Source organism: Panthera pardus, unplaced genomic scaffold, assembly GCF_024362965.1.
Source record: "Panthera pardus isolate Hobbes unplaced genomic scaffold, ASM2436296v1 HiC_scaffold_11, whole genome shotgun sequence".
NCBI classification, from domain to species: Eukaryota; Metazoa; Chordata; class Mammalia; order Carnivora; family Felidae; genus Panthera; species Panthera pardus.
The window spans coordinates 35,160,133-35,174,464 of record NW_026526666.1 but is presented as its reverse complement, the minus strand read 5'-3'; the positions used below and the strand labels follow the sequence as shown (position 1 = coordinate 35,174,464).

At 40.9% G+C, this 14,332-nt stretch overlaps 1 protein-coding gene across 1 annotated transcript; it reads right to left on the bottom strand.

Moving 5' to 3' along the window:
- Positions 1-3: 3 nt before the first annotated feature.
- Positions 4-12,696, bottom strand: BCL10 (BCL10 immune signaling adaptor). The gene is made up of 3 exons (XM_019414014.2): positions 12,373-12,696; positions 5,094-5,382; positions 4-2,127 (listed from the first exon to the last, which is right to left on the bottom strand). Exons 1-3 carry the CDS (start codon positions 12,427-12,429, stop codon positions 1,772-1,774), a joined length of 702 nt encoding a protein of 233 aa, XP_019269559.1. The 5' UTR covers positions 12,430-12,696; the 3' UTR covers positions 4-1,771.
- Between the last annotated feature and the right edge of the window lie 1,636 nt (positions 12,697-14,332).

Below are 14,332 nucleotides of genomic sequence, written 5' to 3'. Positions count from 1 at the left end.
GGCTAAGTTTGTTAAAACATTAATTTTATTATCTGTATAGTTAACAGTCTGAAAGAAAACTCAGTGTTATAAACCATAAATGTAGGTGATACAGCGTATCCAAATTTTTTCGATCTGAGTAAATTCTATTCAAATTTTAAAAAGTAACCACATATCAAATTTTTATTTTCATTAATGAATGAAAAGTCTGCTTCTGCTTTTTAAAGAGATTTCTTCAAATGTAATGTTACTATTTTCTTATGCCTTGCTGAAGGTGAGATGTTTCCCTATAATCCTTAGAAAATGTTACACTACAAAAATCATCCAGGCTTGAAAAAAATTTTAAAGCCAATATGCCAATCTTCTTCATGACTGATAAATTCATTGGTCTATCCAGAAATGCAACTTGATCTCACAACCTGAAGTAATGTGTGTATAAAAATTGGCATACATAAAAAAGTATTTTAGGTATTTATTTCCTAATGAAATACTTGAAACTTCCAAAACAACAGCACTACAAATTAAAACCTTTTATTGTTAATAGCATATTCCATCTCTGCTTTTTGAAAGTAATGGAAATATATGAGACATATAACCAGGAAAATAGAATTATAATTTAAATAAAAATAGTGACAGCATAAAATTTATAAAGGTGTAAAATTAGTCAAACTTTGTTATGTAACAAAAAGACAGATCAGGCTAATGGCCACTTGTTCCAAACAATATTAAAGACAGAACTGTCACACACACACACACACACACACACACACACACACTTACACACACACTTTGTCCTAGTTATTTCAACTTGTACAGTGGTCTTCATTAAAAGCGAATGAAAAGCACAGAAAAATGTTTTTAAATCTCATCAAATTATATGCAATAGCAGGCTTTTGTCAAGATTTTTGTGTAGGAATTAAAATGATAAGCAAAGACTGTGAAAATCCTAAGAAGGTACTATTAGTAAGGTGAGTAAGAAATGTATTTTGGCAAATTGAGATCTTCGGTGGCTCCAACCTCAACATTTCTCTCTGATGTCATCCCACATTAGAAGGGGACTCTGTGGGGTGCCTGGGTGGCTCAGTCATTTGAGCATCTGACTTCGGCTCAGGTTGTGATCTCACGGGTTTGTGAGTTCGAGCCCAATGGCGAGCTCTCTGCTGACAGCTCGGAGCCTGGAGCCTGCTTCTGATTCTGTGTCTCCCTCTCTCTCTGCCCCTCTCCTGCTGGTGCTCTGTCTCTCCCTCTCAAAAATAAAATAAAAAAATTAAAAAAAAAAAAAGGGGACTCTGTAAGTGTCCCTAAGACCAACTGACTGGGAAAGAGATTCTTTTCAGTACACTTGGCAGTTTTCCTGTCAGTGATCGGTTTTATTCCATCCAGAAATAGCTTAATCTGAAAATTTACTGCTGAAGAATTAGAAAGGACTATTAGACCTCGAAAATTTCTAGCACAACTGCACTGAGACATTATTCCCAGCCTGAGACTCTACTCTCAAATAGAGCAATGTTCTCTGTTAGTCTTAAAACATAAAAAATGTGAACACACTCAAGATACCTCAAAAATGGAAAGGACAGAAAACACTGAAAATTACATGATCAACATGATTTTCTTTAGCTATCTAAAAGTACGCTTCTTTTATTCTAAAAGACTCTATTTACAAAGTATGCTTCCATTGCATTTTAAAAGACGCATATCAAATGTTAAGTCATTATAGCAATTCTATAAAAAGATTCATATCCTTTCAAATATTTTTTGTCATTAAAAAAAAATTAGAAGGCTGTAATCTCAGTCACTGACGCGAAAGAGCACGTGATCGTAAGGGAAGAAACATCTCACTAGAGTTTCCACAAGTTCCTCCTCCTTCTAACTGCAGCTCCGGCGGCAAAGGGGGGGCCCCAGGGTCCCCAGGTCTGGGAAGCGTAGTTGAAGAGAAGGTGGGATTGTCAGTTCTGCCCACTTCTAGAACAGGCAAATTCAAGGAAGACTCCGTAGAAAAAAAGGGGGCTGTGCTGGATTCTCCTTCTGGATGGTATATGACAGTGGATGCTCTCAGTTTTTCAGAGAAATTACTCTCATCTGAATTTGTTCTATAGAAGTTGTTTGTGGCGCCATCTGGAAAAGGCTCACAGCTGCTACATTTCAGTCCTACAATAAAATTATTCAGATGTAAATGAAAAAGTCACTAAAACAAAACAAAACAAACATACAAAAGAAACTCCACCCCACAGCCATCTTGTAAGTTTTGAAAGATCACAAGCTGGTTACCACACAACCAAAAATTTAAATAGCAGTTTATAAATTCTGTCATAATCCGTTTCATGTTTCATTTGCTTTTCCCAACAACCATGAAGTACACCATTATTTTTTATTTCCTAGATAAGGAAGTCATCTCAAAGAAGCTAAATGACATGCTGTAAATCACATTTAATTTGTGTACTCATATACTTAACTACTGAATGACCTGGAAAAAATTATGTAGCCCCTAAAATTTTTCATAAAGTAAGAAATAGCTTTCACAACTAGTATTCTTCAGCATTCTGGCACAAACGCAGTAAGAAACAAACTGTAAACAGGGCATATGCTAAAATTCTATGAGTTAATACCAATTATAGATTCCTGAGTCATAGGGTGTTAGAAGTAGAAGGAATTTTAGAGGTCCCCTGGGATAGCTTCTCACTATCAGAGACGAGAAAATAGAGGCCTCAAAGAGTGAAGTCATGCCCAGCATTCTAGAACTACTTCATGGGAAAGTGAGAACTAGAATCCAGGTCTCTTCACATTAAATAATGTTCTGGTTCCCAACCTTAGAGTTTAAACGATAGTGGCTCTTCTGATCAAAGAATTTTACCATATCCAATGGGTATAGGTATCAATTAGCCTCAGGGTGAAAGAATGAACACAAACAAATTTTATCTGTTCGGCTTAGCAAATATTTAACCTGTCTATAGGCACAGAACATCCTGAGTTGACAAATTTTATGGAAAATCTGCAAAGTCTATAAAGTACATTCATGTCATTTTTTCCCCCACTAGCTTTTCAGCTTCACAATACATTCAGCATTTCTGTTCCATGCTATATAAACAATTTTCTTTTCTTTCTTTCTCTTTTTTAATGTTTATTTATTTTTGAGAGAGAGAGAGAGAGAGAGAGAGAGAGGCAGAGAGAGGCAGAGAGAGAGAGGGACAGAGGATCCAAAGCAGGCTCTGTGCCAACAGCAGTGAGTCCAATGCAGGGCTCGACCTCACAGACTATGAGATCATGACCTGAGCCGAAGTCAGACACTCAACTGCCTGAGCCACCCAGGCGCCCCTAAATGATCTTCTTAAATGTGCTCAGGAGCGAAGACTTCCAGTGTGTCCCAGTACGGACTTAACAGACTGTGAGTTTCTTAAGAGCAGAGTCCTAAATTACTCATTACTGTATCCCCAGTGCCTAGAACAGCTGGAGTAGAGCTATATCACATGCACATTTATCTCAAGTGCTCTGCAGAAAGGCAGAGAGAGAGAGAGAGAGAGAGAGAGAGAGAGAAGGGGAGAGAGAGAAGGGGAGAGAGAGAAGGGGAGAGAGAGAAGGGGAGAGAGAGAGAGAAAGAGATGGGGTTTGTGGGGAGAGGAGGATTTAAACAGTGCGGGCAATTCTATGAAGTATTCCAATTGGTCAGGGTGTACTCGGGGGTGAGGGTGAGACGTGGGCGGTGAAATTTGCTAAGCCGTTAATCAACCTCCATTCCCACACCCCTCCCGTCTTGCCAGACTGTGACTCTAGTATTTAAAGTTACGGATAACTTCTATAACATGATTCTTATCAACATGCCGCCCACTTCATTCTGTGATCAGCAGGTGGAACAAGAACTATCAGAGTTGGCCTTACTATAAAAATACTTCGTCTATATATTGTTCTTCGTGTGTGATGTGCATTTTCAGCGGTTATTTTTGAATAGATTGAACTGACATTCTGCTGACTTCAGAAACCAACTGCTGCGTATACTGGGATTTCATTACAGTTAGAACACAGATTTCATTACACTCAGAACACTGAGTGATAGTCGTCCACTTTTCCAGTGAAATGACATGATAAAAGGTAAAAACAATGTAAATCAAATGTAATTCTGAAGCTGAAACTTTTTGAATAAAAACAAAATGATCATTTCTGGGTTTTTTGTTTTGTATTTTTAAAAAAAAAAAAAAAATTTTTTTTTTTTAAATTTTAGGGGCGCCTGGGTGGCGCAGTTGGTTAAGCGTCCGACTTCAGCCAGGTCACGATCTCGCGGTCCGTGGGTTCGAGCCCCGCGTCAGGCTCTGGGCTGATGGCTCGGAGCCTGGAGCCTGCTTCCGATTCTGTGTCTCCCTCTCTCTCTGCCCCTCCCCCGTTCATGCTCTGTCTCTCTCTGTCCCAAAAAAAAATTAAAAAAAATAAAAAAAAATAAAAATTTTAAGTAGGCTCCACACCCAATGTGGGGCTTGAACTCACATCTCTGAAATTAAGAGTCACGTGCTCTACTGACTGAGCCAGCCTGGAACCTCTGTATTTTAATTTTTTTTTTTTTAATTTTTTTTTCAACGTTTTTTATTTATTTTTGGGACAGAGAGAGACAGAGCATGAACGGGGGAGGGGCAGAGAGAGAGGGAGACACAGAATCGGAAACAGGCTCCAGGCTCCGAGCCATCAGCCCAGAGCCTGACGCGGGGCTCGAACTCACGGGCCGCGAGATCGTGACCTGGCTGAAGTCGGCCGCTTAACCGACTGCGCCACCCAGGCGCCCCTCTGTATTTTACTTTTAAAAGCACTGTCAGGGGCACCTGGGTAGCTCAGTTGGTTAAGCATCTGACTTCAGCTCAGGTCATGGTCTTACAGTTTATGAGTTCGAGCCCTGCACCAGGTGAGCTCAAGCCCTGCTCCGGGCCCTATGCTCTCTCTTCCACTTTCTAACTGCACCTCATGGGATTCTCGCTTTCTCCCTCTCTCTCTGCCCCTCGCTCACTCACATTCTCTCTCTTTCAAAAGTAAATAAATAGCAAAAATAAATAAAATTTTAAAAATCAATAAACATGAAAAATAAATGAAAGCATTGTCACATTTAAATGAATTCTTGGCCACTTAAAATAGTTTACCTTTCAGATGTTCTAGTTTTATATTTCTAAGTTTCAGCACTTCATCTGTAATCTTCTGAATCAGGAAGTTCTGTGTTTTTTCTCGCCGAATTGATTCAACCAGCGTATCTAGTCCTTTGGGGTTTTCTTGTAAGTAGTCTAGTAATTTTCCAGCCCTTTTTCTACTTGATGTTCGGCAAGAAATTTCTTCAGTGTCTTCTCTACTGAGTATTTTTTTTGCACGTAGATGATCAAAATGTCTCTCAGCTATGATTTTCTCACACAGGTATACACGTAAATTTTCTAAAGCCTAAAAGATACAAACCATGCTTCAGTGTTTTTGTTTTTTTTTAAACACCAGAGGAAATCACATAGGTGACTGATTATTAGGTGACTATTATTAGAATCTTAACTGGTGGGAGAAAACGTACTGAAGTCAAGAAGCTCAGGCCTACTAAGATCTATGTTATTAAGACAAACGGCCAAGTGGACAGAAGTAGGTCCTAGACTAAACATTGCTCAGTTTCTATGCTGCTTTAATCACATCTTCACACCTACACACCGAGACCAGGTTATTATCAGGAGGGGGTGAATCTAGAGGGCCTGGGTCGTGGAAGTAGGGAGGTCTGCTGCGCGCCTCCACCTTCAGGGGTACAGATGAGAGCAGAGGCTTCCATACATTTTAGTTACCATTTAACAAGGAATCCGAGATTAGTCAGGACCAAAGAGGAGAGCTTAGTGAGGTCTCATAATTTTCCTAGAGTAAAACAAAATAACAGTAACAATAATAATTATAACAACAGAAACCCTGCACTAAAAGGACCCATAATGTATCTATCTTTGGAGTCAGTTGGAAAGACTAACTCAGTGAGTCAGTTGGGAGAAGGAAAGCAGAAGGGGTGGGGGTGGGGAGGCAAACGCTAAAGAAATAGTGAATGTTGGAAGGAATTAAAGAAATGAAAAGGAAATCACAGAAAACAGACCTAGATCTGAGAAGTGCCTCAGGAAATTTAATTAGCAGAAAACTGATGTGGGTCCCAATAAATAGCATTAATAATTTGATTCTGCTGACTATACTCTAGCTCCTTCATTTACTAGATATGTGATCTTGGGTAAGTTAACTCCCCAGTGCCTCAGTTTCCTCATCAGAATATTATGAGAAATAAATATATGTAAAATACTTAGAAAGGTACCTGGTAAATAGTAAGTGGTCAATAAATGTTAGTGATGAAGACAGTGATGACTAAATGGACTCACAGGTATCATGATGAGCTACAGGGAATGGAAGATCTTAGAAATACCCTACCTAGTACATGGTGGCAGGAAAGCAAGCTAGGTGAAGGGTTCCTATAGTTCTCAGGCCACTGAATTCCCACATTCATTTATGTATTCACACAACAAACATTTCGTATATCTAGATACCTACTATGCTATGTGCTGAGCATACAAAGATGAACAAGGCTTGGATCCTGCATGCAAAGGGCACATCGTCTAGTTGGGAGAATACATAACAAACTCAAGCCAGTAATTATAAAACAATGTGAAAAGACCCAGAATTAAAAAGAAAAAAACAAAACAAAAAACCCACAAGTACTGGGGAAGCACAGAGTAAGCAACTAACTGTACCTCTAGACCTGGGAAGTTTACAGAGGCTATACTTGTAGCATGAAGGTGCACAGAGGGAAACACTAACAAGACTAGGGTAGTTGGGATGAGGGGTGCATGTGAGGGTGGTGAGAAATGAAGCTGGAAAGGAAAACAGGTTGGATTAGGGAAGAACTGTTATAACATGTTGAGGAAAATACATCTCCCTGTAGCCAAAAGAGTCATCAAAGGTTTATAAATCAGAAGCAATAAAAAAACTTCTGCAGAGGACTGGGGGTTGGGGGGAGCAAAAATTGGGAGACCCATAAGAAGATTGCTGCCATATTTTACATAAGCTATGTTGAGTGTATGAATTTAAGCTGTGGGGATGGAGACAATAGATTTAAAAGCTGAACTCCTCGAGGGGCACGTGGGTGGCTCAGTTGGTTAAGTGACTGACTCTTGATTTCGGCTCAGGTCTGAGCTCATGATCCAAGAGATAAAGCTGCACTATCACAGTTGTGCTGTCAGAGTGGAGCCTGCTTGGGATTCCCTTCCTCTCTCTCTGCCCCTCCCCCACTGGTGTCCGCATCGTCTCTCAAACAAACTTAAAAAAAATAAATTAAAGGGGCCCCTGGGTGGCTCAGTCGGTTGAGCGTCCGACTTCAGCTCAGGTCATGATCTCGCAGTTTGTGAGTTCGAGCCCCGCATCGGGCTCTGTGAGGACAGCTCAGAGCCTGGAGCCTGCTTCGGATTCCGTGTCTCCCTCTCTCTCTGCCCCTTCCCTGCTCATGCTCTGCCTCTCTCTGTCTCAAAAATAAATAAAAACATTTAAAAAAATTTTTTTAAAAAAGCTGAACTTGAAAAACTCCATCTGCTGTCATTTTTACCACTTAGATGCTGATCATTCCCAAATTTGTATATGCAATCAAGACTTTCCAAAGGTACTTGGACATTCCAAAGGTACTTCATTTTTAAAAAAAAAATTTTTTTTAATGTTTATTTATTTTTGAGACGGAGGGAGACAGAGCGCGAGTGGGGGACAGGCAGAGAGAGAGGGAGACACAGAATCTGAAACAGGCTCCAGGCTCTGAGCTGTCAGCACAGAGCCGGACGCGGGGCTCGAACCCACCACCCATGAGATCATGACCTGAGCTGAAGTCGGACGCTTAACTGACTGAGCCACCCAGGCGCCCCTCCAAAGGTACTTCAAATTCAACATGTCCCAAACCAAATTTATTACCTCTGCCTGTCCCTTTTCTCTGATATTCTTTTTTTGTTTTTTAAGTAGGCTCCACTCCCAGTGTGGACTGTAAAGCGGGGCTTGAACTGACAACCCTGAGATCAAGACCTGAGCTGAGATCAAGAGTCTGATGTTTAATCAAGTGAACCAGCTAGGTGCTCCTCCTCTGATATTCTTAACTAATTTGGGAATACCACCACCCATCCAATCATACAATAAACCTACAACTCATCCTTGACTTCCTGTCTTTCACTCACTTGCTGTTTCTGATCACCCATCCACCAAGTCCTGCCAATTTACTCCTTATTTTTATTGAGTCTGCCCCTTCACTTCATCTCTATTATAAGCATTGCCTTAGTTCAGGTCTTTATCATATGCTGCATGGACTATTAAGAATAGACACCTAGCTGTACTTCCTAGTTCTTTCCTCCCGCTCAAGTGTCTCCTTCACACATCTATTAGATCTTCCAGTTTTTCAAGAAAAAAAGTACCATATGAATTTTACTAATATTGAAATACTGTCAGTGAATTTTGTAAAAATTTAAAATAGTGTGTTCCACCAACTTAAAAGATGAAGTTCCTCAACTATGGCAGAACAGTGGAGAGGTCGAGTTTGGCTCTGGATCAGGCCAACTTCAGTTCGGATCTTAAATCTGCCATATACTCCTGTAAGAGCTGGGGTAAGTTATTTAACCCCTCTAAGCTTTGGGTTCCTTACTGAAAAAATAGTGATACCTTCAGAAGGACTAAGTGAATATGAAGGCTTGACACAGTTCCCGATACACAGTAAGTACTCAATAAGTAATAGCTGTTTGATAATGGCAGACAGGGCAATTCATAGTATGGATCCTGCCTACCTCTCCAGCTTAATCTATCACCACCTCCATATGTCCTGGTACATCATATTCTACCTAAAATTGCTGTTTATCACTCTACAGTTCATTGTGTTTTTACCTTTGTCTTGTTTTCTCCTCTCATACCCAAAGTCTGCATTTATCCTTTAAGATTGAGCACAGTGGGCATCTCCTTTGGGAAGCTTTGCTTAAACTCCCTAGACGGAGTTAGGCACCCCTCTCCTCTGTCCTTGTAGCATCCTGTGCATATATTTCACTTTTCTATATAGCAGGACTCCACAATTCATTTCCACTCTGTCTCACTACTCTTCTCAGCTACAGTAACCTCCTGTCAAATCTGATACTTGCCAGTCTTCATCTTACTTCTCAATAGAGTGGACATAGTTGACCACTCCCTCCTTAAACTACTCTTTTCTTGTTTTAGAGGAATACCACACTCTCCTGGCTTCATTCTCATCTCTGTGGCTGTAACCTTTCACTTTGTAAAACTCCCCTATGATCTCCCTTTTCCCTTCCAGCTCTCAACTTCCTAGGTGAACTCATTCAATCCCACATTTATAGTTCTAGCTCAGATCTCCTTTCTGATCTTCAGACTTGTAGGTCTAATAACTGATTTGACATTTTCACTTACCAATCTAATTCCACTCTCTTTCTCAACTAAATCTATCACCAAGTGATATCATTTCTACTTCAAAAATCCATCTGGAATTCCCTTCTTCCATCCATTTCCCCTGCTTTCACCCTGATCCAAATCACCCATTAGTTCTCAACTATATAAATTCTAAGAATCTCCGCACTGGTTTTCCTCTTCTCACTTCTGCTCTCCTCAGTTCATACAATATGCAAGGAGACTAAAAATACAATTCTTCAATAGGTCCCTACTATACTTGGGGAAAAAATCCTAACACTTTATTACCGTCTCTAAGACCCTTTATGATCTAGCTCTAGCCCACCTTTCTAACTTCACCTCAGGGCACCTGCTGCCTTCTGCCTTCTTCCAATTTCCCCAAGTCATCAAGGTCTTGCTTGCTTTAGGTCTTTTGCAAATTCTATTCTGCCTAGAATAGAATTATTCCCCCAGTTCTGTCATATTCTTCAGCAGCCAATTTAAATCTAATCTTCCCTGACCATCCTATTGCAAGTAGATTCCCTGCTATTGTCTCAACACCTGTCTACTTCATAGTACTTAGCTTACTTTGTAATCATATATTTATTAGTTTTCAACCCTGACGACCTGTATGTTTGAAGCAGGCAAAAACCAGGTATGTTTTGTTCAACTCTGTATATCTTGCACTTATCAGAATGTCAAGTAGTGTTATAGATGAATGTAAAATACATTGAACTTATCCTGTAATTGGAGATTATCGTTTTATGTCTGTCTCCCTCCTTCCAAGAAATCAAGCTTTTCAAATTAGGACTGTGTCTTAGTTTTTAACTTTTGAATTGTTAGAATCACGCCTGCTTCACAGCAGCATGTAATCCATATTTATGAAACAGAACTAAATTCAACCAAAAAGATGAGATAAAGAACTAGATGGGGGCAGGAGGTGGGGATGGAAGGAGCACAGTGAAAAAGTGGGATTTTCCAGGAGGATGGGTGGTGGTACACTATCCATCAAGACAGAGAATACAGCAGGGACAGCAAGCAGCTTTGGGGAAGGGATAATAAAAAGTTCAGTTTTTGAGTGTGCAGAAAAAAGAAGTGGATTTCCAGCAGATATTTGGAAATAAGCACCTAAAGCTGACAGATAAGGAAGTCCAAATATGTGTATGATAATTTTATTTTTTTTAATTTTTAAATGTTTATTATCGAGACACAGAGAGAGAGACAGAATCTGAAGCAGGCTCCAGGCTCTGAGCTGTCAGCATGGATCCCGACGTGGGGCTGGAACTCACAAACTATGAGATCATGACCTGAGCCAAAGTCGGATGTTTAACCAACTGAGCCATCCAGGCACCCCTGTGTATGATAATTTTAAAACCTTCTGAAGTCATCAACCGTTTTGAAAATAGCATGAAAAAAATTTCTAAGAAAGAAATATGCACATACTTTTTTTTTTAATAGACTTCCCGAAACCCATTCATGATTCCTCAAGGTTATGAATTTCTGATATAGATATAAATTGAAATCATGGAGATGGATAGTATCAATGAACTGATAGGAAAAAAATGAATAAAGACCTGGGAGACACTCCTCATATCTGTGATTGTGTACAGGTTTTATATTTATGCCCACTCCTAACCTCTCACAACCCTTTTTTTTTTTTTAATCAGCTGTAAATTGGGGACGATAATTATTTCCCTCAGAGGCTGCTGTAAAGATTAAATGGAAACACTGCAAAGTGTGTGACAAAAAAACCTGGAACACTGAAGGCTTAGTTCTTGACATTCCTGTTTTTACTGGCACAAATTTTATATAAAACATTCAGGTATTGTACAGTAGTTATCAATGTCCCAGTCTTATCTCAAATAGAATGTAAAGCAGAGGCCTGACTGTCCTTTTTTTTCTTTTCTTTCCAGGCCCAAGAACAGTACTTTATCCATACAGTAAGTGCTCCATTAAATATCTGAATGAGGAACCTAAGGCACAAATCCCAGTCATAGCCAGTTTCCTTCTACTGATGAGTCATACCAATTGTAATTGCGAATTCAGTGTAATAAACCTTTCAAGGGAGGGAAAGGGGAAGAATTTAAGGTAGATTAACGTTTAAAAAGCTGTTTTGTCCAGTTCACAAAGATGATTCTGTATACCTACTGCAGTGTTAAACCAGAACTCATTTTCTGTTGAGTTTCTGTTTTGGCAGGTTTTTTTTTTTTTTTGAGTTTCTGTTTTTAATTTGAAATTATGTAAAGTATTTTAGTGGTACTCCTATAGGTCTCACATGGCAAAACAATTAAAAGCAAAAGAGAACAAGAAATACCTTAACAAAGTCATTCTCTGCAAATAAGTATTAAGATGTGTGCAGTTCTGCAACATCCAAGCAAAAGAGACTAATTTAGGTACTGAGTATTTTCAGCATTTACCTGTATATTAATTTTCGACTACACCGCCCCCCCCTCAATTTAAATATGTGGGCGTTTGCCTACTAGGGGAATTCCAGGTTGTGCTTTCAGCTGTTGAGCTTCCCCCAACCCCCTTTATAAAAGAGTTTCACATATTTGCTTTGGGATCCTTTAACTGACTTTGCTCCAGGTTGAGCCAACGGCCTAAGGAGTCTGACTCAAGGATGAACCTGGGCAGTCGATTCCCAACAACGCAGCTCCAAAGTACAGCGGGGGTAAAAAAAAACACGAGAGGAAGAGTGAAGAGTGGGCAAACAGCTGACTGCGAAGAAACGCTCCACTGGACAAGGTTTCAGAAACCCAAGCCCTGCTTTTAGCGATTTAAAACGTAGATTAACAGGTCACGGGGGATCACTTCCACCAAGGCCCTCGGATGTAGGGCTCCCAGCAGTCCTGCGGTGTCTGGACCTTCCGCTTCTCTGACCCGCAGGCTCTTTTCCGACTCGGACTCCCACTCCGGGTTTCCGCTTTCCTTGCCCGCCGAGCCGCAGCCTGCCCCTGCCCCCCCCTCGACCCCCGGCCCTCGGCGGCATCTGGACCAGGTTATGCTACTCACGTCCTTCTTCACTTCTGTCAAGTCCTCCTCGGTGAGGGACGGCGCGGTGGGCTCCATGGCGGAGACGAGTTAATGCTTCTTCCGGGTCTGGGAGCTGCCGCAGCACCGCCAGGCCAGGCTGGGGGCTTCGGCCTCCGGGTGAAGGGGGAGGAGGGGAGGCAGCCCCGGGCTAGAGGAAGAGGGCTACCCCTTCGAAAACAGAGGGGCTCAGAGCTGAAACCGTAGAGCTTCCGGCTCCGCCTCTAGGGCCCAGGGTGCTGTAGACTTTTACGTTTCAAAGCGCGCTTAGCGCCGGGTTCCTTCCTCTCCAGGAGATTCGCGCGCAGGTCCCTCCCCTCCGCGAGGCTGGGCCAGCCTTAGAGCCCGCCCCATCTCTGCGTCAGCCAATCGGTGCCCCGGGATCCTTTCAGGCGTGGCTCCGCCCACAGCCCCCGCACTCTATTTGCAAGGAGAGGCCGGTTGGCCTCCCGGTAAGGACTCGTTTCCGTGGGTGGGGCCCGTTGCTCCTCCTGCCGCCCGCCCCCGCCTGGGCAGGCTGCGCACTGGTGGAGGCGGGCTCGACCTATTTGCACCTCTGGGTTCCTCCCTTTTTCCCAGACCCTGCCCTACAATATCCGGTTGCTGTGTTTGCCCACTAAAGTAGTTAATTTATTTGGTCGCATACAGATTCGCGCGCATACGCGTACACAATACACACAGACGCAGCTTAACTACAATGTTAAAGAACTTTTTTGAAAGACAAAAAACACTCATAATCCGCCTTCCCCGCTTTAATACTTAATTTAACGTCTGCATACTTTTTGGTTACTGTTTTTTATAATCCTATTTCCTTATTTACTCATCTGTGTAACAAAGACATGTCTACCTTACACCTCTCACAGGGCTGCTGTGAGAATTAAATGATACTATATATGTGAAGTTCTTAGAGGTACTTGGCACACAGTATGAACTCTAAAATTTATTACTATCTTGTATTACTCATTTATTGAGTTCTTAGTAACATGTTCTGGTCATCTTATCCTGGAAGAGTTATCTTATTTTTATGCAACAGACTGATAGCTATTCCCAGAATGGTATCTAACTACCAATAGAGGTGTATACGAAACAACATGAGTAATGAATAATGTGGGTAAGCTGAAGACAGCCTGGGCCCGAGACGGTGGTTTGGACGACATGCTAAATAAGCTATTTGAAGTGGTGAGGGTAGATAGAAATGACAAGAGGACCAAAGGCAAACTTGGGAACTCCAACATTTTTTTTTTTCTTTTTTAAGTAAACTCCACACCCAGCATGAGGCTGAAACGCACAAACCAAGATGGAGAGTCCCATACTCCACCCACTGAGACAGCTAGTCAGGCATCTCTTGAAAACTCTAAGGGAAGGGAAACAAAAGAACCAGAAAAGAACAATGTTGCCAAACCCATATCAATGTAGTTTTGATCACATAACATTGCATCATAAGCTTTTAACAGTTAGGTTACATCATATGTCCTTTTCTATATTGTTACACAGTAGGGTACAATTTTATCTGATTGCTTAATCTTCCCACATCTTGGTATAACCCAATTTACTTAACCATTTGTGCTTTCATTTCACAAACATTTATTGAATGTCAACTATATGCCACATACTGTTCTAGGTCCTGGGGAAATAGCTATGAACAAAATAGATAAAAATTCTTTTTTTCCTGGAGTTTAATTCTAGCATACATGGATTTGGGGCAGGCCAGATAGACACTTGAAAAATGATATGTAAAGTTATCTTATTATGTTAGAAGATGATAAATGCTAAGAGAAAATACAAAACAGAAAAGTCAGATGATGGTGTCTGGAATGGTAATATTAATTTTTTTTTATTCAAGTAAAATTAACATACAGTGGTATATTAGTTTCAGGTGTAGAATATAATGATTCAACAATTCTATACATTAGTCAGCACTCAGTACTGGAGTAGTAACATT

Coding starts and splice junctions, on each gene's coding strand:
- BCL10 (XM_019414014.2), bottom strand. CDS start 12,429: ATGGAGCCCACCGCGCCGTCCCTCACCGAGGAGGACTTGACAGAAGTG. Junction 5,383..12,372: donor TGACAGAAGTGAAGAAGGAC/GTGAGTAGCATA, acceptor TGTATCTTTTAG/GCTTTAGAAAATTTACGTGT. Junction 2,128..5,093: donor AAAACTAGAACATCTGAAAG/GTAAACTATTTT, acceptor ATTTTATTGTAG/GACTGAAATGTAGCAGCTGT.